This window comes from Protopterus annectens, chromosome 3.part1, assembly GCF_019279795.1.
Source record: "Protopterus annectens isolate FY-2018-M chromosome 3.part1, PAN1.0, whole genome shotgun sequence".
Lineage (NCBI taxonomy): Eukaryota > Metazoa > Chordata > Ceratodontiformes > Protopteridae > Protopterus > Protopterus annectens.
In genome coordinates, this window is record NC_056732.1 from 350684109 (window position 1) to 350711477 (window position 27369).

Genomic DNA, 27369 nt, shown 5'->3' on the forward strand with positions numbered 1-27369 from the left:
AGCAGGAGTAGGAGCTCTTCTGGGAACTCTAAGATTACTAGCTCCCCTCAAGAACTGTTTCATCAAGGGGTGAGAAAAAATGAGTTGCTCAAAAGAACAATGAGCCGAAATTGCTGAAGCGTGAATTTTGATTGAAGAAAAAGAAAGTCCACCATTAAGCAATCCTGCTAGGTCATCAAGAATGAGTTAAAAAGAAAGATGGGAAGAGTCTTTGCCTTTAGCTAGCATCCAAGAGCAAAGTCTCTTCCATTTATCTGCAAAGGATATTCTTGTGCTAGGCCTCCTGGCCTCATGAAGAAATTCAACCACCTGTTGGGAAAGATTTAAGGTATTAGCCAGGCAGTTAAATGCAGAGTTTGAAGATGAGGATGAAGGAACTTTCCCCCTCCCTGAACCAACAGATCTGGTACCAGGGGAAGACATCAAGGCTGAACCTGGGAAAGACTGCGAAGGGGGGGGGGATACCAATGCTGCCTGGGCCAATCTGCAGCTATCAGAATAGCCTTTGGTTTTTCATCCATTATCTTTAGCAGCACTCTGGGAAGAAAAGGCAGTGGAGGGAATGCATAAACTGAGAGGTGTCCATGGGAAGGACAACGCATCCACCCTCCAGGCTTTGTTGTGAAACTCCCTGGTGCAGAAGGTTGGAAGGAGATGATTGGTGTGAGAGGAGAAAAGATCCACTTGTGGGGTGCCCCAATGATGAATGATGCAATGGAAAATGTCCCTGTTCAGTTGCCACTCGTGAGGATCCAAAACATGTCTGCTCAAATGGTCCGCCAAGGAATTTAGCCTCCCTGGAAGATAGTGGCCTATTAGATGTAAGCCCATGGATGCTGCATAGTCTCATGCTTTGTCTGCACAAGGGGCAACAGCGAGTCCCCCCTTGCTTGTTGATGTACCACATGACTGTGGTATTGTCTGTCCTGATTAGCAGAGTCCCAGGGTAGAGTAGGTCCTTGAAAGCTAGCAAGGCCTACTGCACTGCCATCAATTCTTTTAAGTTTATGTGCAGATGAATCTGCTGGGTGCTCCAAGTCCCCTGTATGCCCCTGCCCTCCAGATGATCCCCCCATGCAACATCTGAGGCGTCTGTGGTGAGAGTCTGGCTGGCAGGCGGTGGTCAGAAAGGCAGACCCTTGTTTTGAGAACAGGCTGTCGCCCACCAGAGGAACTCCATTTGTAGACAGGGAATCAGGGGAAGAATCAAGTCTAAGCCCTGTAAGTGTTGACACCAAAGATTCTTGAGGTACCACTGAAGTTCTCATATGCAGCCTTGCATATGGGAATCATCAAAATACATGAAGCCATGAACCCCAGTGCTTGCAGGAATTGCCTTGCAGAGAGCTGGGTCATGCTTGCCAAGTTCATGAAGTAAGCGTAAAGATCTTTTTGCTTCTGTTGAGGGAGGAATACCATCTGGGTGGCTGTATTCAGACTCGCTCCCAGGAAAACAATCTCCCTTGAAGGAACCAATTTTGACTTCTTTTCATTGAGAGTGTAACCCAAAGAGGTGAGAATGTTCTTCACGAAATCCAAATCCTTTTCTAATTGTTCTGGGGAGTTTGCTTGAATGAGACAGTTGTCCAGGTAAGGATAAATTTGAATGTTTCTCTGCCTGCAAAAAGCAATGGCTGGAGCCAGGCACTCTGTAAAAACTCTGGGAGCAGTAGATAAGCCAAAGGGCAATGCAGAGAATTGAAAGTGCTGCTCCCCAGCCCTGAAGCAAAGGAACTGCCTGCAACTCCCCCTTACTGGGATGTGTTGATAAGCTTCCTTGAGATAAAAAGTTACCAGCCATGAATCCTTGCCCAGCATTGGTAGTAATTGTTGAAGGGTGAGCATCTTGAATTTGGGAATCACCAGAAAAGTGTTTAGCATGGACAGATCCAGAATAGGGCGCCAGGTGGACCCCTTTCTTGGGTACCAGAAAAAGCCTTGAATAAAAACCTAGGATTTGCAGGAACTGGCTCTATGACCCCCATAGTCAGTAGAGAAGAAATTTGAGTTCCTACCTCTGCCCTAAGAGTTCTGGGTATGTCTGGGTACCCTTGTAAAACAGGGAAGGTGTGAAAGTAAAACTTGTAACCTTGGTTTACTATACTGAGCACCAATTTGTCATCTGTGATGGTAGACCATACCTCTGCAAACCTGACTAACCTTCCCCCCCAAAGGAAACCCAGGGTCTGCAGAGGTAGGCACAAGAAGGCCAGAGTCATTGAGAATGCTTGCTTTGGAAAGCTGGTTTAGAACTCTCCGATTTAGCAGAAGAAGAATGCCATTATTTAGTCCTTTGAGTAGCAGAAGCCTGCCCTCTGGAGATCTGAAACCCCTAGGCCTAGAGTGACCCTGCTTGCCAGGATCAGGGAAAGACCAATTCTTGGAAGGATAATGCCTACCAAACAGAAGAGGCTGAACCTGAAGGGAATCTTTTACAGCTTGCATAGATTTTGCCTTACCCTCCAACTTTTTCAGTACCTCCTCAGCCTTATTACCAAGAAGACTGTCCTTGTGCAAAGGAACATCCAGCAATTTAGACGTAACTGGTTCAGAAAGAGGCTGCTCCCTGAGCCAAGTATGCCTTCTAATTACAGAACCAGTGGCTGCTGCTCTGCAGGAAGCCTCCAAAGTGTCAAAACCACAATGAAGTGAATGCTTATTAACTAAAGTGGCAGAATTCAGTAAGTCCTGTAAATCTTTGTTTTTCGTCAAGGAAGGAATATCTCCAAGTATAGCCTTAATAGTCTCCAATGTATGCTGCTGATACTTAAGCATGTGAAAAAGACAATTCATGGATCTAATGGCAAGAGTTGCAGAAGTATAGACTTTTACCCCACTTGCCCAAGGCCCTAGATTCCTCATCAGAAGGCAGAGGGTTTCTAGCAATAGTAGCCTTAACACCCTTGGGGCCTTGAGAAATAATTTCTGGATCAGCAATAGTAGGGCTTCTAAAAAGGAATTGATGAGATTCAGGAACCCTGTACTATCTATCCGGTTTTCTGGGGGCAGGAGGAACAGAATCAGGAGTTAAAGAATTTTCCATGAAGACATCATCCACAACTTCCAAAACTGGAGGTATAGCCAGAGGCTTATGCTGTGACAAATCTAAAAATTCCCCGATTCTTTTCTTAGACTGTGGAAAATCCTGACATTCCCATATAAAATGCTCCCTAAGAGTATTCAAAGTATCCCCAAAAGAAAATCTTCTGGAGGGGAGGCAGAAGGGATAGAGTCCTCAGCATCAGAATCCTCAAAGCCAGAAAAAAGGTGAGAATTTCCTTCTTCACCAGCAGACATACTGGAAATCTCAGAATCTGAGACAGAAAAATCATCAGGAGATAATTCCCTAGCCCTCTTTGAAGGGGGGGGGGGATGAGAGCCCCTAATCAGGGAAAGAAGATCACCAGCCATCTTTACCAACTGGGACTGAGGTACAGGAGGGGAGGCCGACACCTGCTTGTGAGTAGGTTTGGGGCTGGAAGGTTTACTAGCAATACTGAGGGACTCGGGAGGCCTAGCAACTGCAGAAGCCTGAGCTAAGGTAGTCAGTCTGGTTCTGGTCTCATGTCAAAAAGAAGTGGCATCAGAAGCTGGTGCCTGCAAAGTGGCTCCGAACCCATCTGAGGCGGTGACAGACGAAGGGTCTGAAGACGAAATAGTAGCCTGCAGCATAGAGGACTCCATAAAGGTCTTGGCAGAGACTTGTGGCTGAAAATCTGCAGACTGCAGGGGCTGCGAAAGCGCCTCGCTGACTACCACTGTGCTGACTACCAATTTCACTGGTGTGTCATCAGTAGATTTAACCCTAGGCCTGTCACGGTCCTTTTCTTTGCGTTTCCTAGGAAGATCTAAAGTTGGGAGACCAGAAGATGCCATACCGACGAACTTAGGCCAGACTCCGAAATACTTATACAAAATCTTAGCTCTACAGAGTATGGTACGTTGGTTAAAGGAAGCACAGAGATCGCAGTTAGGGATGTCATGCTCAAGGCCCAAACAAGTTATTCAATAGGAATGGAAATCACAGTGCTGATTCAGTTTTCCACAAGCAAGACAGTTATTAACTTTATCTGACATTCATTAAAGCAAGAAAAGAGGATCCCTAACGGGGTACTTATCTTGAAGGCATCTTCAACTTGGTAGTCGGAAAGTAAAACAAAGGTAAACCGCCGACTCGCATTAGTGCGAATTGCATCTGCTTCGGCTCCACGGCAAGAAAAACTGAGGAAATGGCATCGGCTGCCTCCCTTTATACCAGACGTACTGACATAAGTTTTACAACCGGCGGCAGCCAACGTCATATATCAAGGACTCTGGTATTTGGGCCGACTGAGGGCTAATTAGGAGCCAGATAACCATTATGTGAGGACTGCAACAGTGAAACACAAAGAACATCTCCCTGGTTTTGAAGTGGAGGTAGTCCACTGCTTCGATCTCTGCATTCCATGGGGCTGCTGTCTGGGGGCATCTGTTTCCACGGGGCCTAGGCTGGGCTGGTTTACTCGGAGCAGGAAAGGACCAGTGCTTGGAGGGACAATGCCTGCTGAACCTAGGTGGCTGGACTTGTAGGAAATCCTTAACTGTTTGCATAGATTTTGCTTTTTCTTCCATCTTTTTTAAGACCTCTTCTGCCTTAGTGCCAAATAAGTTATCTTTGTGCAAGGGGGCATCCAACAATTTAGATTTGACATTGTCTGGCAGGGATTTGTTCCTTAAGCCATGCATGTCTTCTAATGACAGATCTAGTGACTGCTACCCTGCAAGAACCTTCTAGGATGTCAGAACCACAGTGCAAAGTGTTGTAATGCAGAATGCATTAAGTCTTGTAAATCTTTAGATTCTGCCCAAGCAGGAAAGGAAGACATTTTTGTTTAAAGAGTTCCAGGGTACGTTGCTGAAATTCCAGCATATGGAATTGACAATTTAGTGCCCTGATAGCAAGAGTAGCTGAGGTGTATGCTTTTTTACCCCATTTGTCCAAAGCTCGGGAATCCCTGTCGGGATTCTTAGCAGAAGTTGATTTAATCCCTTTTGGCCCTTGAGAAATGACCTCAGGGTCAGCTGTTGGATTTCTAAAAAGATATTTGAGAGAGTCAGGGACTCTATAGTACCCATCTGGATTTCTGGGAGCAGGAGGTAGGGCATCCGGAGTCAAGCTGGATTCAAGGAAAACATTATCCACAACATCCAGGACTGGGGAGGATGGCCAAGGGTCTGTGTTGCGGGAGATCTAAGAATTCACAGAGTCTCTATTTAGACTGAGGGTAGTCCTGAATTTCCCATTGGAAATGCTCCGTTAAAGTATGCAGGGTTTCCCCAAAGGAAAAATCCTCTGGGGGAGAGGCTGAAGGAATGGAGTCCTCTGCATCAGAATTCTCATAAGTGGAGAGGGGGGTTGCATGTCTTCATAGTCAGATGCATCAGATTCATCTCAGTCTTGTTCAGACAAAGCTACAGGGGACAGATTTCAATTCCTTTTTGAGGCGGTAGCTTGGCTTCCCCTGACCAGCATGATAAGGTCTTCTGCGATTTTAAGCATTTGAGGCTGACGCAAGGTAGCAGGTGCCCGAGAGTGAGTAGTCAGTTTCTTAGGTGTGGTTCGGATACTGGACCTAAGAAACGGTGTTGTTTTTGAAAGAATGGTAGTCGCGAAAAAAGACGTCGGTTTGTGTCGAGATTAGGTATTGTGAAGGACTTCCTCAGAAGCCGGTGCCTGCTCAGTGGCTCCGGACCCATCCAAGGTAGAGACGACCGCGTGATCCTTAGCCGAAAAAGAGTTTTGCAGCATATTGGACTCCGAAAGGGTCTCGGTAGCAGCCTGCGAATCAACAGAAGCGGGCATCAGGGGGCCGCAAAAGAGCCTCACTGAGTAATGGAGGACTGGCGACTAGCTTAACGGAAGTGTCGTCAGTAGATTTGGACCTGTGTGGTCTGTCTCTTGTCTTTATCTTTATGTTTTTTTGGAAGATCTGCTGTCAGACAGTTTACCAAAGCCATATCGGTATTCGAAAATATCTGGCTACAATAAGGGCCTGACAACAGCTAGTTCTGGTGTTGAACAATGCACAGAAGTGACAATGGGGATGTCGTGGTCTGGGCGTAAACAAGCGATACAGTAAGAGTGAAAGTCTCAGTGTGGTACTTGCTTTCCACAGGCGAGACACTTGTTAACTTTTTCTGACATCAGTTAGTGCAAGAAAAAAAGGATCCCCAATGGGTTACTTAGCTTTAGAAGACTTCAACTTCAATTCGGAGATGAAAACTCAGGTAGTGGCCAACCGGCACTCATACGAACTGCTTCTGCTTCGGGCTCCATGGCAAGAAAGACTGATGTAATGGCATCGGCTGCTTTACTTTATACTATTGACGATCTGATGTCAATACACAAGCGACAGCAACCTACGCAGAAATACTAAGCCTCTGGTATTCGGGCCGGCCAAGGGCTACCCTGGCAGGGATAACCCAAATGTGATGACTGCAACAGTGAAACACGAAGAACATCCATCTTTACAAGACAACCCTTAGGTACTCAGAAGTACACAAGACAAGAGTTTCACTCTAGTACTCCCTCCATTTAAACTGCTGTAGGTGAAGAAGCTTCCACTAGACTGGGACCTACTACCTGCGACCACCTGCTTACAGACATAAAGCATATAGGGAAACCATTAAAAGCTTTAAAGATCCACTTAAAGAGCATCTCTTTACTGAATCTATCTGCAACTACTACCATGACAATGGTTAGGTAACTTACCATCCCATATCATAAATACTAAAATACATTTAATAAACTTTTCTCAGCCTCCTTAATATGGCATGCTATACACATGTATCTCACATGTACATAGAAGTTTATCTATTACATACATGACTGCACTGCATTTTTATGCACATCTCAGCTTGGATTTTGCATCCATTTTTTTTCATTGCACTCTGACTGGTTCTTCTAATGTTACCCTATCTGCATCCAATTTTATTTATTTATGAATTTTGCTATGCACTTATTTTGTATACAATATTGTTGCCTGAAAGATCACAATGTATTTTTTTTGCTCTTTGAGCTCAAGTTGTGGCTGAAAAGAATCAAAAGACTAGTCCACTTACCAGCAAGCAAATAAATAAATGGAAAAAAGGACTACTCAAAAAGATCATAGTCTGTACAGGGTTCTCTGCATATCAAAGATAGCACCTCAGAGATTCTCCTGGAAGAGGTCACCACTACCAGAAAGATCTTCCAAGAAGGGAATTTCAAAGCACCCGATGAGATGCTCACTGACTCAAAAGAGGGAGAATAATGTTTTCATTATCCAAGTTTAAGCCCCAGGAAGCAGGGATAGCCTTCCAAGAAGGCCTAGGGTGAACAAACCACTAGCATCGCTGAGGAAAAGACTGACTGGCCATATTGAAGAGATAGTAAATTTACAGGGGGCAAGCTAAGGTGGCAGACGTGGACTTCATGCATATGTTTTTTTGTCAAAAGGCTTTACCAAGTACCTCAGATTGAAGAGGAAAGAGGTAGCTTCTGGCTGCACTTGTGAAGGATGAGAAGTGGGGACAGAGTCAGGGAAGGATGTGTGATTACAACAGTAGGCACAGGTTAGAAGAGTGGGGTAGAAGATAGAGTATAATTGGTTAGAAGAGTAGTGAAAGAGTTATGGAGCATATGGACTGAAGTTGATGGGCTGATGGATAAGTCAACTCCTTAAGTGTGACACATGAAGGGGAGAGCTGTTTCCTTGTTGAGGTGCATCTCCAAGAGGGATTTCTTTTCTCTTTTATTAGAAATCAAGGTGTAGATGGATCAGCTGGAGTGCTTCCAGAGTGACAAACAATGTTTAGATGACTGGACTGGACATCATGTGGGGCATTAAGGGTATAAAACTGCTGTTTTACTAGGGTAACAGTGTATATATTTTTGCTGTGTTTGAAGGGGGAGAGTTGGTACATTATTCCGCATACACTCAGAGCTGTAATGGGCATCAGCACTGTGCTATGCTTATGTACCTGTAACTTTTCAATTTCAGGCATGTAATGTTCTTCTTCTATACTGACAATAACAAAATGGCTTTCAGAAAAAAAAAAACTTTGAGTCCGGCAGAAATATAACAAAAGACTACAAAAAATTCAACAGTGGTCCCTTCATCAATCAAATGTGACAGCACTCTCAAACTAAACATGCTCTTCATTTCTCTGCACTACTTAACATCCATTAATGAACAGCATTTAACTTTCAATTTTATATTTTTGAACATCTGCACATTTTATAAATAAGGAAAAATATTTGAATAAGGACTTAATCAAATGACTGAAAAATACCTATATTATGGCATAAAATATTCCCTAAATACAACTGATCTTCCAAGTATGTTCCCCTAAAATCTTGTGTACTTTAGGGGCACAGTGTTAAAGAAAACTCCTGAAACCTATCTTGGAATCTTGTGCATTATTTTCTGCCGCTCCGAAACAAACAAATCCCTGTTCCATTCTTTTAAAGGTGACTTAAGCAGTGACTGATACTCTACAGTATTATCTCACACACACAACCTTTATTTATTTATTTATTTATTTATTTATTTTAACACCTTTATAAAATTATCAGTTAAGACACAGGCAAACATTCATTAACAGAAAATCAAACAAATCACCTTTAAAAATGTTTTCATTTAAATACAACATACACCACATATTTTCTGAGCTACTACCATCAATCCAACATTACTAAACCTGGATTCCTACCTTCCCTTAAATTTTACTCCTCCTCCTGAGGACTGTTATGCATATACTGTTCCTACAATTTCCATTTACTTCTATGTGATTTACTTCTTCCTTTTCTAAGAATCCCTATTTTAGTTCATTTACCTCTTATTAACATTCAATACCTCAAATACAACTGGTGTGAACTTCGATTTCCATTTTCTAGTAATTGCGTTTTTGGCAGCCAACAAAATTAAACTTAAGGTCTTATTATGTCTAGGCAATTCAGATCCTGTATCTCGACACAAAATCATTTCCTTACTTACAGACATTTGCTCACCTAATATTGCTGATAGAGTAAGCTGTAGGGAATTTGTAAAATCTGCCAATTCATTACACTCGCAAAATACTTTCCCAGTTATCTCTTTCTTCTTCATCACACCTCCAAAATTTGATATCTTCCCAAGAAAAATGCTCTGGTCTGCTTGGGGTATAAAAATACTTTTGCAAACATTTCCAAGCAAACATCCTAAACCTTCTGAAATTGGTTGCATATTTGGGAGCCAAACATATACCTTCCCATTGTTTTCTTGAAATTGCTTTTCCACTCTCTCTTCTCAGTCTTTTCTAACCTCCTCTGAGTGAATTTTTAGTGATCAGGCAATATTTTATATGCTCTACTAATTATCCCTTTTTTAGCAGCCGCTTCTGTTCTACGTTTAAATAAAAACTCTACCAGAGCAGATCGTTAACAAAAAAATCCACCTACCCCTTTCTCTTTGCCTGTTCTCAGAGATCAAGCCCTGGAAGGGATGACCGTCTCTAGCCTCCAATCCAAATGTCTTTTTAGTTTCCTCCCACTCAATTACCTTTCCTACATGAATTATTTTCTCCCAATATCTTAGCTCCTTTGCCAGGTTTCTCCAGTAAATTCCAGCCCCTCTTGCCTATTTTCTGTACCCCCCCTTGCAGTCATCTCTATTGGCAAAATCTCCTTTCTCTATTCTTGTACTGGCGTAGTTCTTAGAATACTTTCTGCTACTTTATGAATATAATATTCTGTATGGTTGTTATTCTACTTAAGGATCTGCATTCAAAATCCTACTCTCTCCCTGTTTCTTGAACTCCCCCCTGCTTCATCAACATCCCTTTCCAATTTGAATTATAACCTTCTGCTTGTGTTATGCACATGTGCCTTACTGTGCAGCTCTAAAATATCACTCATATCATGTAAACCCACCTTGTTATCTTGGAAGGATCAGCTTCTCCTGCTTAACTCTTACCTTCTTTTCCTCCCAGATAAATTCCTTCAGTTCTTTATTAATTATTGTTTAATAATAAAAATAAAAGTATGCTTGACCCATATACAAGACTAAAGGGACTAAACCATTTTCACTGCTTGGATCATACTATCGATATCCATAAATAAGAATTTCAAGTTTCTCAATTTTTGTACTATCTTTTGTTTAGTTTCTCCCCACATACCTTTAGCTGCCATAACAGAAAGCTTTTTTAATCCATACTTTTAAATGCTTCATCTTACGATCCTTTATATTATCCTTCTAATAAACTTTATTACTGTATCAGGGAATGCAAATGCTTCAAATGCCCTGCTCATAAAATCCACCCAGCTTACTCTGTCAAATGCTTTCTGTGCATCAAGATCCTTCAACAACAGAGGTATTCTTTTACATTCTGCTTCTCTCTGGATCATCATTATTCTATTAATGTTGTCAAATGTTTGTCTCCCCTCCACAAAACCATACTGATCCACAGCTATCAATTTTGGCAACACCTTTGTCATTCTTTTAGCTAGTATATATCAGCAGTTTATAAGTGTGGTTTAAAATCGAAATGAGTCTATATGAAGCTGGATCTGAAGGGTCTTTGCCATCTTTAGGTGACACAGCCACCACTGCTTTCTTCCAAGATGTTGATACTGTCCTCCTTTTAAAATACTGTTAAAATATTCCAGATATTTATCATGTTCTTCCCTCCTAATTTCCAAACTTCCACAGGAATACTATAATACTATCTGTACCTATAGATTTTCCTTGAGACTGATTATACATCTCTGTTTTTAACACATCACCTATTTTAACTGTTGGTTGTTGAGCCTTCCCTACCTGTAACCTTGGCATAATTGTCTACCATAAATATTTCCATGTGCACTCTTTCTTCACTTTCACATTTCTCTGCTTTACATAAATCATAAAATTCTCAGAGTACCTCTAAAACCTCTACATGATCTCTGGTTATTTTTCTTGTTATTGGCTCCCTTATTTTGGCAACAACCCTCCAAAGTTCTGCTGCCTAAACTGTTGTACTAAAAGCTGCTTAACTGCAATCGTTCTAAACTCTTGCATATTATTTTTCTCTTTAGCATTCTACATTTGTTCCTCCTCGTGTTCTGTAAGATTTCCCTTACTCTGCAATAATGTAACATTTGTAAGGCCACTAAGTAATTTCTATTACTTCGTAACCACATCTGTTTCTCTTCTGTTTCTACCCTATTTTTAAACTCCATTTTCGTTTTATTTCATTCACTAGCTATAACTTCTGAAGACATTACTATCTTCCATAACAACACTTAAAGAATTTCCACTACTCACTTTTTAAATTCCTCTTTTTTAACAACTAGGTAGGAAAGTGCCATTGTCTTGCTTTTTCCTCATTAACCCTCATTTTTAACTTAGTTTTTATTGGTGCGAGATCAGAAAAAGTAATTGTATATATAAAGAAGCTTTCAATTAAATGCACATGTTTCTGTGAAATATAACTTCTATCTAGTCTAGCTAAGTTATTGTACCTTAGGGAACAATTTGTAAATTTTGTCAGTTCCTACTACTGAATTCACATCTTCCATGCTAAATATTTTCATATATGTCCCTTCTAGGTCCCCGTGATACATCAGATTCCTCACTATTGCAAATCCGATTTCAGTCCCCTCCTATAAATAAAATTTCCTCGCAAAAGATGATTACTTCTCCCAACATTTTCTTAAGCTCTAAACAGCAGTTTTTTGGAGGAATATAAAAACTTGCCATTGTAATCCTTCTCCCTTGCCAATAACCCCTTCCTACCACAAATCTACTATTTTTATCTTTTTCCTCATCTATCACTATTGGAGCTCATCCAGCAATTAGTACAATTACTCCCCTTTTCCTCTGTCCCTGATTATTTTGCTGAATATCCATTCTGAAATCCTCTCTTTCAAATTCACAAGTTAATTTCTTTCCAAAAGTGTCTTCTGGAGCACTGCTATTAGCACTCTGCATTTCTTAATATAATTCAATACTCTTTCCTTTTTAGTTATACTTGTAAGGCTATTCATATTCTAGGATAATATGGACAGCATAGCATTCACGATAAAAAGTTATTATTCCCACCTTTATACACAACAGTTTTTTGAATGTGTATTTCCAGCTTTTGAGTTGCATATGCTAATGATTTGTCAGGCTAATCTTTGTACAGTTGTTTCTTCTCAACAACATTTGAACCATTGTCACATTTTTCATGACTTTTTCTTTTAATGAAAACCCTCAAACAAAAACTAAATACAAAACACCTCCATCCCCTATTTACTTAAACACATAAAACTATGCAGACCTTCAAAATGTGATGTTTAACTCTCCTGACGGAAAAAATTGCTCAAAACTGGCATTCACTAAACAAAAACTGAGGTTACCAAAGCTGAAGTGCATGCTACAACCTGAGCGCCTACTTACATAGATTGCTGTTTGTTCTTTTCTTAGCTCTCTACCTTCCCAGATACTACAATCAACTTGTATCCTTTCAGAAAAAAAAATTACTTTTAGCCCTAAGAAAGAGTGCAATGGCTATCTTAAAAATAAAAGCAAATTGTGCACTGTTCTATTTGCTGCATTAAAGAAATAAGGTGATAAGAAGGTTGTTATCTCTCATCCATTTCCCATAATTCCAAACTTAATTTCTTCACTGAACTATTCTAACTTCCTACTACTAAGTAATAACCTGTCAAAATATCAAGTCGCTCCCAAAATCCTATTCAGCCTATCCTAAATTGTTCACCGAAACCCTGAACAATCATGTCAATAAATGTATAGAGACAGGTGTGCCTACCTGAAATAATTCTAAAACTAATTCCAAAAATAAAACAAAACACAGTATTGCAGCAGGAAGCATGGCACACATCCAACGAAACTGTTAAGACAGTTCAAACACTTTTAATAAAATAACTGCAAGTCGGTAAGCGCTTTTACCAAGTAGACATTGGCTTCATCAGACTGTAATGATAGAAAGACACACAAACATATACTTTATAAAGTCATATGATCAATTAAAACAGTTTGAATACACCTATAACATATCCTATATCACAATACATTTGCATACATCAATTACCTTCAATTGTCTTTCAGATGACATCATAAATTAAAGGAAAAACTCCCTTTCAGTGTGCAAACAGCAGTCATTATACCATAAAATGTTAAAACTAAACATGGTACCTCATAGGTTGAACTAAGCCGACTGGCAAAACATATTTTATCTAGGTAGACCACTCTTATCAAGTATCGGTCTAATAGAGACCGTACTATTCAAACCTGATCCTTTATCAGCTCTCTGCTTAAGGATCCATCTAAGTTCCGCCTCACTAGTTCTATTTTCAATGTTCTCCATCCTAGCACCCACTTGCAATGTTTGTATAACTTTAAACTTAAAATGATGGACTCTATCACTAGTTGCCACATATCTAGCAAGTGCATTCGTGCTTTTCCTGTTATTATACTATATGAATGTTCCCTTATGCGCTCTTTAAGGGTGCAATCTGTCTTTCCAACATAGAATTTTTTACAGCACTCACAATGTGCTAAATATACCAAATGCTTAGTATTGCAGGATGCCCTTGCACTAAATTTATATGTTGCGTCTTTCAGCTTTTCCCGGTTAGGGGTCGCCACAGCGGAAACTCCGGTCCGCTAATGATTGGCAGCAGATTTTTACACGTGCCGAGTTGCCAGCTCTGACGCACAACCTTCAATGAAGGTACGCCCATTCATGCAGGTCTCCATACAGAAGATGCTTTAGCTGAGAATCGAACAGGACAACATCTTACTGTGAGGCGACAACGCTACCACAGCACCACTAAATTTATATAACCTGTTAAAATCAGGGTGCATAAAAATGGCATCACTATCTAACAAACTACAAAAATTACACGAGCCACAAGGATATGTTCCATATTGTTTATCGCATACTATCCTGCCTTTATCTGGATAACATAACATCATTCTAAGTGACTTACAGTTTATAAATCCAAACATAGGAGTGTCCCCTACCCTCTACTAATCTTGTCATCCTTCATCAGAAGATGCCAGTTATTCTGAAATATTTTGACAGATTCAACATTGCTTGTATAGGCCACTGAAACTTTAACCTTACCCATAGAGTCATCTAACTTTTCAGTGCCTCTTATGACTCCAGCTGAATCTTGAAAGAAAGAGAAATATGGCTTAGCTCGCCCATCTCTCACAGAATCAACATCTAACAAAATGGGATCCACCTCGTTATCCCTATAGCCTCTATGTCTCAGGGATTCTCTAAGCTTCTCTCGATCACCTTTGTAGTCTGAGTCAACATTGTGTAACCAAGAAACTCTCATACCTTGACCTTTAATTATGTTATTAAACACCCTTCTAGGGTGCATACTCTTCCTATGAAGTATTGAGTTTCTAGAACACTCCTTCCTAAACAAACTGTTAGTCAATGTATGACCTGAACACTTATTTATTTGTACATCAAGAAACTCCATGGTTTTACATGACCATTTATATGTAAATCTCAAAAAAGCATTGGATTAATGCAATTTCAAAACAAATCGTTCTAAATCTTCTGAAGTCCCTCCCCATAACAGGAGGCCGTCATCAGCAAAACGACGGTAAAAAAGCACATTTTGCAAGTATAATTCCATTCCAAATATCTCCTCCAGCTCCCACTGCGCCATTACAGCATTAGCATAACTGTTCGTACAGCATGTCCCCATTGCCACACCATGCTTCTGTTTGTAATAACAGTTGTCAAACACAAACATATTATTATTAAGTACCACATCCATAAAATCACATATTTCCATAAGTCTATGTTCATACTCACTCTGATTATTCAGGTACCTACGTAGACATTCCACCTCTTCAATATTTGGTATAGTTGTAAACATGGATACCACATCTAAAGTGACTAACATATAATCACCCGTTCTATCATATCTTTCCATGAATCCGTACAGGTCCTGCAAAAAGTGTTTAGTATCCCTCAACACAGTCTCAAACTTATCCAGAATAGGCCCAGCATGCCTTTCAATAAAAACAGAAAAAGACTCAGAAGCCCATCCTTTCCCAGCTACTATAGGCCTAAAAGGAGGTATCCCGGAATCCTTATGCACCTGGGCTGTCCTTGGAACATGGATATAACGGGGGATTCAACCGTCAACTATTGTGCTAGATCCATTGTAATATGGAAACTTAACATATATTCATCCACCATATAGAGCATTTCTCTTATCAGATTTTCTATACATTTAATGTTTACCTTTTCATATACACTTTAATCCCTTAGCATATTATTGATAGAATCGAAACAGAAACTTCTATCCATAACAACTGTCATACTGCCAATGTCTGCTGGGCGAAGTTAATATACACTTTAATCCCTTAGCATATTATTGATAGAATCAAAACAGAAACTTCTATCCATAACAACTGTCATACCGCCACTGTCTGCTGGGTGAACTACTATAGAAGTGTCATTCCGTATTATATTAAGTGCTTTCTCCTCATTCCTACTCATATTATAGAACTTTTTGCCAGTCGGTTTAGTATCAAATAGCCTATATAAATCTTGTTCACAGACTTTACAAAAAGCCTCTAACACTGGGTGATTAATTGGTACCATGTTGCCAAACTTTTTAAAGCCACATTGTTTTGAGTTTACACTACTATTGTCATACATTAGTTTCAGCATTAGATTTCTTGCAAATATCTTTAGGTCAATAATGGAATTAGATATATTTGCTGCATGAGCAGGAATAAATGTCATGTCCATACCCAACACCCCAGTCTCAATTTCAGTCAATGGTCTCCTTGAAATGTTCAAAACTAACGATTGTTCGATTCCCACATCTTCTTGATGGTTGGATAGCTCATAGCTCCCATTGGGCCTTTCCTCTTGTTGCACCCACGACTCCTAGAACGACTCATGGATCTGTCCTTTCTGTCGAATTGGAAAAGGTGGTCGGGCAAACCCTTGATGTAATGGGTTTATCTGCTCCTTTTGCTGCACAACCACTTCCTGTGTCTTATTCATTGCATTCACATTATTACCCTGTCCACATTGTATATGTATATCCATGTCGCCCTCAACCTCTGGTAAATACCTCTCATTGTCTCCAGATGGAGGGATATTCACCCCCTCCTCGGTTACAGGTGATGTTCTAGGCCCAGTGGCATAATTTCCAGGAGGTGCCTTAGTGACATCTGTCTGAGGCATTTCTCGAATGGCCCTACGATCTTCATTAGGCCATGAAAAAATATATCCCTGTTTAAAATCCGACAGATCTCTGTCCAGTCTCTTTCTTTTGACTAACCAGCCTTCTATCGTACATAGACGACCCCTCCAATGGCCTTATCAGTGATAGCTGATGGATATGAGTTATATAATGCTTCCTGCTGCTCACTAATGGTGGCTATCAGATTATCTTGCTCCGGTTTAAAAAAACTCATTCATTAGACGCATATATCCAAAACTAGTTTCCAAGTTCAGATTTTGCAATCTAAGCAGCTCCGGGTATTGCATACCATACGTAGGCATTTTAATACCCTTAAGCCCCATGGCACCACTCTAAGGTGGAGGCACGCCTCAAAATGATAGCGTTGATGTTGCAGTCTCTTACACTTAAACAAATTGTCCTCTAGACTATTCAGCTGTGTACGAAATGAATGTCTGTCATATTCAATATCAAAACAGTGCCTTCTGAGATCTTATCTCCATTATACTCAAGCAGTGGATTATCGCCTCCTTGAAGCAAGCCCGCTAAGCCATTCAGCCTCTTGATTCCATCTTGACTGGAAATGTTAGGGCACAAATCATTCATGTGTTTCACGACCTTCCACCATGCTCTCGTGTATAATCAAAATAAGTAAAACTGTTATATGCACAATCACCCAACGAGTAAACCAGCCATCAATAAACGAAATTCCAAGTAAAACAAAACACAGTATTGCAGCAGGAAGTTTTCTGCAGGACCTGTATGGATTCATGGAAAGAAATGATAGAACGTTTTTTTATATGTTATTCACTTTAGATGTGGTATCCTTGCTTACAACTATACCAAATATTGAAGGGGTAGAATATCTATGCAGGTACCTGAATAATCAGAGTGAGTATGAACATAAACTTGTGGAACTGATATGTGATTTTATGGATGTGGTACTTAATAACAATATATTTGTGTTTGACAACTGTTATTACAAACAGTAGCATGGTGCGACAATGGGGACATGCTGTGCAAACAGTTATGCTAATGCTGTAATGGCACAATGGGAGCTGGAGGAGGTATTTGGAATGGAATTATACTTGCAGAATGTGCTTTTTTACCGTTGTTTTGTTGATGACGTCTGTCCTGTTAATGGGAGGGACTTCAGAATTTTTAGAACGATTTGTTTTGAAATTGCATGAATCCAATGCTTTTTTGAGATTTACATATAAAATAGTCATGTAAAAAGTACAGTTGTGTACACTTACCATAAATGTAGATGTTCGAGTGTATTCACTGTTGCAGTCATTACATTTGGGTTATCTGCTTGCAGGTAACCCTCAGTTGGCCTGATTAACAAAGTCTTGGGTCCTGTGTCGGTTGCTGTCCCTTCTTCCATGACGTCAGGTCGTCCAGGGGTATAAAACATGCAGCCGACGCCATTACATCAGTTTTTCTTGCCTCAGATGTCAGGTGCCCCCTAATGGGAAGCAATTAAATATAAAAGTACAAAGATATACCTCCAACAAAAAAGCAAATACACCAAAAAGGCTTTTAAGCATAGTAAAGGAAAGTAGAGGTATAGCCAAAAGAAGTTAGGGGGCTGGAGGGAGGGTAACCAGGACTGCAACAGTAAATACACTCGAACATCTACATTTATGGTAAGGGTACACAACTGTACTATGTTCCTCGTGTTTCACTGTTCCAGTCATTACATTTGGGTAGATTCCCAAAGCTATGGTTGGGAGGAGGAATTCAGATAGCATTAGGGCCAGCTATAAGGCCCTCCAAGACTGCGGTGGCAAAGCCAGCTCTGGATTTAAAGAAAATTGGCAAAAGATAATGCTTGGTGAAAGTATGTACAGAACTCCAGGTAGCAGCTTCTAGGATGTACCAGGTAGGGATGCCTCTGAGAAAGTGCTGTAGAGGTAGATGCAGCCCTGGTGGAGTGAGGTCTGATCCCCTGGGGGATGGGTTTTCCATGGTGCTTATAGCAGAAATTACTGCAATGGCTTATCCATTTAGAAATGGTTCACTTTGAAATAGCTTTCCCCTCTGTCCCTGCAGCAAATGCCACCAGCAGTTATTCAGATTTCCTTTGAGGTTTAGTCCTGTCCAAGTAGAATCTAAGTTGTCTGTGCACATCTAAGGAATGCAGTATCCGTTCCCCTTTATTCTGTGGATTGGGAAAGAAGGTTGGCAAATGAATGGACTGATTAAGAGCCACACTGGATACCACCTTGGGCATGAAGGGTGGATTGGTTCTGAGGGACACCCTGTCTGCATGAAAGATGATGAAAAGCTCCACTGTCATAAGGGCCTGTAATTCAGATAACCTTCTAGGTGAAGTGATTGCTAAAAGGAAAGCTGTTTTCCAAGAAAGAAATTTTAAGTCTGCAATAGCAGCTGGCTCGAAAGGAGGTAGAGTGAGTTTCTCCAAGACAAAGTTAAGGTCCCAGGCTGGGGTTGGAGCTCTCCTGGGTGGTCTCAAATTTTTGGCCCCTCTGAGGAACTGCTTGAGCAGTGGATGAGAGAAGAGGGGAGGTTCTGTGTTATAATGAGCTGAAATGGCTGAGGCATGGGTTTTAATGGAGGAAAAAGACAGGCCCTTGTGAAACATCTTAGTTAAGTATTGTAAAATCTGAGGTAAATTGGACGCTGCTGTGCTCATCCCTTGAGATTGGTTCCAGGCACAAAATCGTTTCCATTTTTCAGCATAAGATTTTCTAGTACTAGGCCTCCTTGCCTCTAAAATGATACCCATCACAGGTTTGCTGAGGGATGGTAAAGGAGAGATTAAGTAATTAGCCAGGTTGCAAGGTTCAGTATTATAAGCTGAGGGTGCAGAATCTGGTTCTCCTGCTGAGACAGCAGGGAAGGAGTCTGAGGCAGGTGCCATGGAGATAACAGTGACACACTGAGCAGAAGGGGGTACCAGTGCTGGCGCAGCCAGTCTGGAGCAATCAAAATCATCCTTGGTTTGTCCAGTTTGATTTTTAGTAGTACTTTGGAGAGCAGAGGCAGAGGGGGGAAGACATAGACTGATAGGTTTTTCCAGCTGAAGGACAGAGCATCCACTTTCCAGGCTTGTTTGTGGGGAGTCCTTGTGCAAAATTTGCCCAATTGGTAGCTCTGGGGAGAGGCAAACAGGTCTGTATCTGGGCTCCCCCATTTGCTTGTCAACAAGTTGAAAGTCCTTGGTTCCAGTTTCCACTCGTGTGGGTCCATGAGGTTTCTGCTTAGTCCGTCTGCCAGTGTATTTAATTTTCCTGGCAGGAATTGAGCTTGTAGGTGCACTTGGTAGCTCAAGGCTGTGTTCCACAATGCCATGGCTAGTCTGCAAAGGGGGTAAGAATGTGTACCCCCCTGCTTGTTTATGTACCACATAACAGTGGTGTTGTCAGTCTTTACCATTAGTTGTCCTGGAAGAATGTGGTCCTTGAATGCTGTCAGAGCATTCTGTACAGCTAACATTTCTTTTTGATTGATATGCAGGTGCATTTGACTTGGGTTCCATTTGCCCTGAATACATTTCCCTGCCAGGTGAGCCCCCCCCATACATAGTCTGATGCGTCTGTTAGGGTTTGGGTGACAGGGGGTGGTGTGAAAGGAAGTCCCTTGATTTGGTGGCAGGCCTGTGCCCACCAAAGGAAATCTAGACGTAGGCAAGGTATGATAAGAATCATTGTTTCTAGGTCCTGAGAATGTTGACACAATAGGCTTTTTAGATACCACTGTAGTTTCGTCATATGCAGTCTTGCATATGGAATTAGAAGAATGCAGGATGCCATGAACCCCAAGGCCTACAGTATTTGTCTTGCAGATAGCAAGGTTTTTGTGGCCACTTCTTTGAAGTAGGTTGTCAAATGAATTTGTGTCTCTGGCATGAGGTAAGCCATCTGGGAAGTTGTATTCAAGCTTGCTCCCAGGAATATAATTTATTGACAGGGTACCAGTTGCGATTTCTTTTCGTTTATGGTGTACCCCAGACAAGTTAGAACCCTTTGTACAAAGGCCAGATGATTCAAAAGTATGTCTTGGCTTTCTGCCTGAATTAGACAATCATCCAGGAATGGGTATATTTGAATATTTCTTTGCCTGCAAAAGGCAATAACTGGAGCTAGGCACTTTGTGAATACCCTGGGAGCAGTAGATAAGCCAAAGGGCAGTGCAGAGAAATGATAGTGCATGTAGCCTGCTTTGAAGCGTAGGTATCTTCTGCAAGATTCCCCGAATGGGATGTGCAGGTATGCTTCTTTTAAATCTAGTGTTGCCAACCAGGCATCTTTGCCTAGCATAGGAAGTAATTGGTGAAGAATCAGCATCTTGAATTTTGGAATCTCCAAAAAGGTGTTTAGAGTAGACAGGTACAGGATAGGACGCCATGAATTGTCTTTTTTGGGTACCCGGAAAAGTCTTGAGTAGAAACCTTGTCCCTTTTCCTCTTCTGGTACCAGTTGAATAGCCCCCATGCTTAAGAGAGAAAGTACTTGTTTTTGGGTCTCTGTCCCCTGATTTGGAGGTTGGTCTGGCCACCCACTTGGTGTTGGCAACATGTGGAAGTGAAATCTGTATCCCTGGGGCACTATATTTAAAAAATGAGTTTCCAATTCTTTGCATGAAGAGCAGTCTTTCCCCCCAAAGGGGCAGTCAGTTGACAAGTGCTTGAAAATTTTAAAAGGAAGTCATTGAGACAGTTTACCATAGGGGGAGTCTTATTATTCCCAGATTTGGAAGTGGAGGCCCCCCACTGCTTAGTTCTGTGTGTCCCCCTGGGACTGAAACCTGGGGTTTTTGCTGTGTCTGGGTTTGGCTTGAGAAGACCTGGAAGGGGCTGGAAAGGACCAATTCTTAGAGGGCCAGTGCCTACTAAATCTAGGAGGCTGAACGTGTAAGAAATCTAACAGTTTGCATAGATTTAGCTTTATCTTCCATCTTTTTAAGAACTTCCTCAGCCTTGTTGCTAAACAGGTGGTCCTGATTTAAAGGAGCATCCAACAATTTAGCTTTTACATTATCAGGCAAAGATTGCTCCTTAAGCCAAGCATGCCTTCTGAGCACAGACCCAGTAACAGCAGCCCTGCAAGAGGCGTCTAATGAATCAAAACCACATTGCAAAGTATGTTTTCCAACTTGTTCAGCAGAATGCATTAAATCCTGTAATTCTTTATTTTCCACACAGTCAGGTATCAACATCATTTTCTGTTTAAGCAGTCCAATAACATGTTGCTGATACTTTAACATATAAAACTGTCAGTTTAAAGCCCTAATGGCCAAAGCTGCAGAAGTGTAAACCTTCTTACCCCATCTCCCAATGGGGAGGGTGGCCTAATGGTTAAGGTGTTTGCCATGCAAGCACAAGGTGCAGGGCTTGAGTCTCACAAGGGATAATTGGCTAGGCTTAAAATGGCTCGCAAGGGCAGTTAGCTTAGTACTAATCTATGAACCTATCCAGAGCCCTGGAGTCTCTATCAGAAGGGGTAGGATTTTTTGCAGTAGAAGCCTTAATACCCTTGGGCCCCTGTGAAATAGTCTCTGGATCTGCAATAAGATTTTTAAAAAGGAACTTCTGGGACTCAGGGACCCTGTAGTATCTATCAGGTTTTCTGGGAGCAGGAGGCAGGGAATCAGGGGCCAAACTAGATTCCGAAACAGCATCATCAAAAATGTCTATTACAGGAGGAATAGCTAAAGGCCTATGCTGAGGTAGGAGAAGGAAATCCCTAAGTCTCTTTTTTGAATCAGAAAAATCCTGGCTTTCCCAGTGGAAATGCTCCCTTAGAGTATGCAAGGTTTCCCCAAAAGAAAAATCCTCAGAGGGGAACCAGAGGGAATGGAGTCCTTTGCATCAGAATCTTCACAAGTAGATAAGGGCAAATCCAGATAAGAAGAAGAATCAGAAAAAACAGAATCCTGATCAGAAGATTCATAATCAACTTCAGTCCTAGGCCTCTTAAAAGGGGGGGGGGGTTGGCTACCCCTGATTAGAGTTATTAGATCTTCAGACATTCTTATCATTTGATTTTTAGGCATAGAGGCCTGAGCGGCATCTTTTTTTTTTAGGCATGGATCTCGATTTAGGTCTAAATAAAGAAGGAGGTGTCAATTTAATATGCAAGTCCGTAGGCCTGAATACACCCTCAGAAGCCAGTGCCTGCACAGCGGCTCCAGACCCATCCACGGTAGAGACATCCGTGGGTCCATAGTTGAAGCATCTCGCGGCATACTGGACTTCGAATGGGTCTCAGTAGAGGCCTGTGAATCACAAGAAGCGGGTATCAGGGGCTGTGAAAGCACCTCACTGAGTACCGGCGAACTGGCGACTGGCTTAGGAGAAGCATCATCGGCAGTTTTGGACCTCGGTGGATTGTCTCTGTCTTTATCTTTGTGTTTTTTTTGGAATCCTGGTAATCGGATGGCTATCTGACGACATTTCTGGATAATTAAACCGAGAACCGAAATATTTTAGAGGCGAAAATATACCAATGACAGATAGTGCGCTGATTAAATAAAGCACAAAACTGACAGCAAGGTACGTTGTGGTCAAGGCCTAGGCAAGGAATACAGTACAAATGAAAATCTTTATGAGGTATTTGCTTTCCACAAGGAATGCAATTATTAACTTTTACTGACATCAGTAAGGAGCAAGAAAAAAGTTTCCCCAATGGGGTACTTAGCTTTAGTTGAAGACTTCGGTTCTGAAACTCGTAAACGAAAATTTCAAGAGTCGGCCGACTGGCACTTGCGAACTGCTTCGGGCACCGCACGGCAAGAAAGACTGATGTAATGGCGTCGGCTGCATGTTTTATACCCCTGATGACCTGATGTCATGGAAGAAGGGACAGCAACCGATGCAGGACCCAAGACTTTGTTAATCAGGCTGACTGAGGGCTACCTGCAAGCAGATAACCTAAATGTAATGACCGCAACAGTGAAACATGAAGAACATCCATGGAGTTTCTTGATGTACAAATAAGTGTTCAGATCATACACTGACTAGCAGTTTGTTTATGAAGGAGTGTTACAGAAACTCAATACTTCATAGGAAGAGTATGCACCCTAGAAGGGTGTTTAATAACACAATTAAAGGTCAAGGTATGAGAGTTTCACGGTTACACAATGTTGACTCGGACTACAAAGGTGGTCAAGAAAAGCTTAGAGAATCCCTGAGACATAAGAGGCTATAGGGGATAGTGACGTGGATCCCATTTTGTTAGATGTTGATTCTATGAGAGATGGGCAAGCTAAAGCCATATTTCTCTTCCTTTCACGATTCAGCTGGAGTCATAAGAAGTACTGAAAAGTTAGATGACTCTATGGGTAAAGGTTAAAGTTTCAATGTCCTATACAAGCAATGTTGAATCTGTCAAGAAAGTATTTAAGAATAATTGGCATTTTCTGATGATGGATGACAAGATTAGTAGAGTGGTAGGGGACACTTATGTCTGGATTTAGAAACTGTAAGTCACTTAAAATGATGTTACGTTATCCAGATAAAGGCAGGATAGTATGCGATAAACAATATGGAACATATCCTTGTGGCTCGTGTAATTTTTGTGGTTTGTTAGATAGTGATGCCATTTTTATGCACCCTGATTTTAACAGGTTATATAAATTTAGTGTAAGGGCAACCTGCAATACAAAGCATTTGGTATATTCAGCACATTGTGAGTGCTGTAAAAAATTCTATATTGGAAAGAAAGATCTCACCCTTAAAAAGAGCGCATAAGGGAACATTCATATAGTATAAGAACAGGAAACAGCACAAATGCACTTGCTACATATGTGGCAACTAATGATAGAGTCCATCATTTTAGGTTTAAAATTATACAAATGTTACAAGTGGGTGCTAGGATGGGGAACATTGAAAACAGAACTAGTGAGGTGGAACTCAGATGGATCCTTAAGCTGAGTGCTGATAAAGGATCAAGTTTGAAGAGTACGGTCTCTATTAGACCGACACTTGATAAGAGGGGTCTACATAGATAGAATATGTTTTGCCAGTCGGCTTAGTTCAACCTATGAGGTACCTACCATGTTTAGTTTTAACATTTTATGGTATAATGACTGCTGTACACTGAAAGGGAGCTTTTCCTTTAATAGACGATGTCATCTGAAAGACAACTGAAGGTAATTGATGTATGCAAATGTATAGTGATATAGGATATGTTATTGGTGTATTCAAACTGTTTTAATTGATCACATGACTTTATAAAGTGTATGTCTGTGTGTCTTACTATCATTACGGTCTGAAGAAGCCAATGTCTACTTGGTGAAAGCGCTTACCAACTTGCAAGTATTTTATTAAAAGTGTTTGAACTATCAAAAAGTTTTTGTTGGACGTTTATGTGTGCCGTGCTTCCTGCTGCAATACTGTGTTTTGTTTTACTTGGAATTTCATTTACTGACGGCTGGTTTACTCGTTGGGTGATTGTGCATATAACACTATCTCCAAAAATAAACCACCCTGGTGGAATCCAAACAGGTTGTACAACAAAAGAAAAAAGAAATAGCCAAGATTAGTAAGTGCTACACCCAGTAAAATAAAAGCACTCTCACTGATAAAAATATTCTCATCAATGTAAACAAAGTGGTGCAAATTACCTCAAATTTGACCTTAGCAGACTTGAAGATTACCTCCAGGCAAAGGACAACCACAAGGCTTTCTTTAGCCATGTCTAAAACCTCAAAGGCAGCACACAGCAGTGTGCAGAACTAACTAAATGGACCTACCTACACGGAGCTGGAAGATGTATCAAATCTGCTGGCCGACAAATTCAGCTACAACCCCCCCCCCCAAAGAAATAACCTTAAATACCCAACCACACACATGCACACATTACCAGTAGGGAGAAGGTCCTACATATGTGCTCTCCAAGGCCAAAAACAATGCATTTACGGGTCCTGACAATATTGCAGCCTGAAACATGACCTAACTGGAGTCACTGTTTAACCAAAGCCTCCACATAGGCTTTATGCCACATGAGTGAACAGTGCAACAGTCATCCCTCTGCACAAGGCCAGGCCATCAGTGGACCCTGGGTGTTACAAACTCATAAGTCTGACTAGTCATACATACAGAGTCACAGAAAGACATAGAAAACCTTCAAACAGTGGCTCCAACCCGGTTTGGTTTTGGCAATGGCATATCATGCCTACTAAAAGTGGTGGACATCTTTAAGAAGGTCACCAAGGGAATGGATGAAGGCAAAATGGTGCACACTGCCTACCTTGACCTGGCTAAGTCATTTGATACAATACCTCAACATGGGCAATGTAAACAAACTCATGGCTCTAGGCATAAACACCTATTTTATTTACCAGATAGCCATCTGGGTCTCAGATAGGACCCAGGAATTATGATGATAGGGTAGACCACCTGCACAATGTGACCAGTCACTAGCTGAGTCACTCCGGGCTCCCCTTTGGCATCTACTTCTTGAAAGTCAAGGCCAATGTCAAAGGGCCTCTAGGAGACCAAGTTTGCAGATGTCTGCAAACTAGGAGCAGTCAAAGAATCCCCCAAGACACTAGCGTCCTACAGGAAAGACTAACACAGAGAAAATGACTGGTACCAAAACCACATTCATTGCTAAGAAATGCATTATAGTACCCTTTGGGAAGTCAGACACCCTAGGAAATTACTTTAGTGATAACACACCCCTAAGAGTAGAAACAGTAGTCAGGGATTTGTATAAGTATGTAGATAGCAACCTGGTTTCAACCAACATGTGTCTAAGGTAGCAAAGAAATCATTCTCTACCGCTCAGTTTATAAGTACATGGCCTCTAGGTCCAATAAAATCATCATTTGACTGTATTCGGCAATCATCAGAATCAGAACAGAGTACAACACTCTGTCTTTTTATGTGCCTGACTTCGAACATGCAACAACTGGAATGTCAAATGTCCAAAAAAGTTCCTCACAAAAAGAAAACATGGCATAAACAGCATGTCTTATACAGATCACCTCAAAGCCCTTTCTCTATACATGGTTTCCTATACATTGTTGAGAGGTAATCTATGCCTGACACAAAGCATTCCTGGATCCCACTATGATGGACCTTTTGCATTCCCACAAATTGAACATCAGAGTTTCCCTGATCTAGGGATTTAAACTTTGCTTGCAACACAAATAGGACATGTTGCAGGGCTAGGTAAGTGTCTTGGAGAATTCTCCTTCCCTAGAACAGGTTTCTCATCCATGTGAGGCAGAGCTGTTCCCTAACTCATTTCAAGAGAAACTTGGACTAGTGGATGGGAAATCAGAAATAGACCCGGCGTCTAGCACCTATGTCTCTAATGGACAAAGGCAGCCTGTAAAGCTTTCCCAAGCTTACATATACACCTTAAAATAACCTCTAAGGTACAGAAAATATGAAGACAGTTGGGATGTTTGGCTAGGTTTATAAAGGACCCACTTGTCATCAGCCTAGTATGCACCTATGAACCTATAGAAGTACTGGTTTCCAAGGAAGCAGGGCAGTCATGACGGATTACATTACTTATAAAAACAAGCAACATGTTCTTGCTGACGTCTACTGTACACTGAACTCTGGGGTAGCTTACTGCACATGCACAATGGGGTTAAGGACTAAACAGAAATCCCCTACCCTCAACAGATGATAGCAACACCCTCTGCCATTCAACTCTTTATCTGAGAGGAAAGAATGGGCTATATAGCACTTACATCTGGTAACACAAATAGGCCCAAAGAGTGAGCAGAGGTGAAGGTCTCAAGGATGACGACAAGTGGAAAAAAAAAAGAGCTCCTCCTTAAAAGTAAATACTGTCAGTGTAGGAAATAGCAGCATCTCTTACCTGCTTTGTTGTACTGCTTGTTGCTAGCTGTCCAAACTTCTCCCTTGCTTTATTCACAGCTTCAACTTCAGATAACTTCTTCTTCAGTGCATCATTCTCTAATCGTGCATTATGGAGTTCAGCCATGGTTTTGTCACGTACATTTGCAACATCACCAAGTTCCTTTGCCATTAAACTTGCTTCCTGCTTACTTGCTTGGATTATGTCCTCAGCTACTCTGAGCTGTTCTTTCAGCTGCTCTACACTTTCCTGCAAATGAAAATAAAAACTTGCATTTTTTTCTATTTATCATATAGCAAAACATGATTAAGAGCAGAATTAGCCAAGTAGTCATAATTTTATAATGAG

The 27369-nt window shown here is 41.1% G+C and overlaps 1 protein-coding gene across 1 annotated transcript in view; it reads right to left on the reverse strand.

The window, feature by feature from the left end:
• The window catches only part of TAX1BP1 (Tax1 binding protein 1), a 1493491-nt gene that overhangs the window by 768500 nt on the left and 697622 nt on the right, over positions 1 to 27369 (reverse strand). The window contains exon 9 of the mRNA XM_044066810.1: positions 27022 to 27270. Within this exon, the coding sequence (XP_043922745.1) occupies positions 27022 to 27270 (249 nt within the window). The remainder of the gene's footprint in view (positions 1 to 27021; positions 27271 to 27369) is intronic.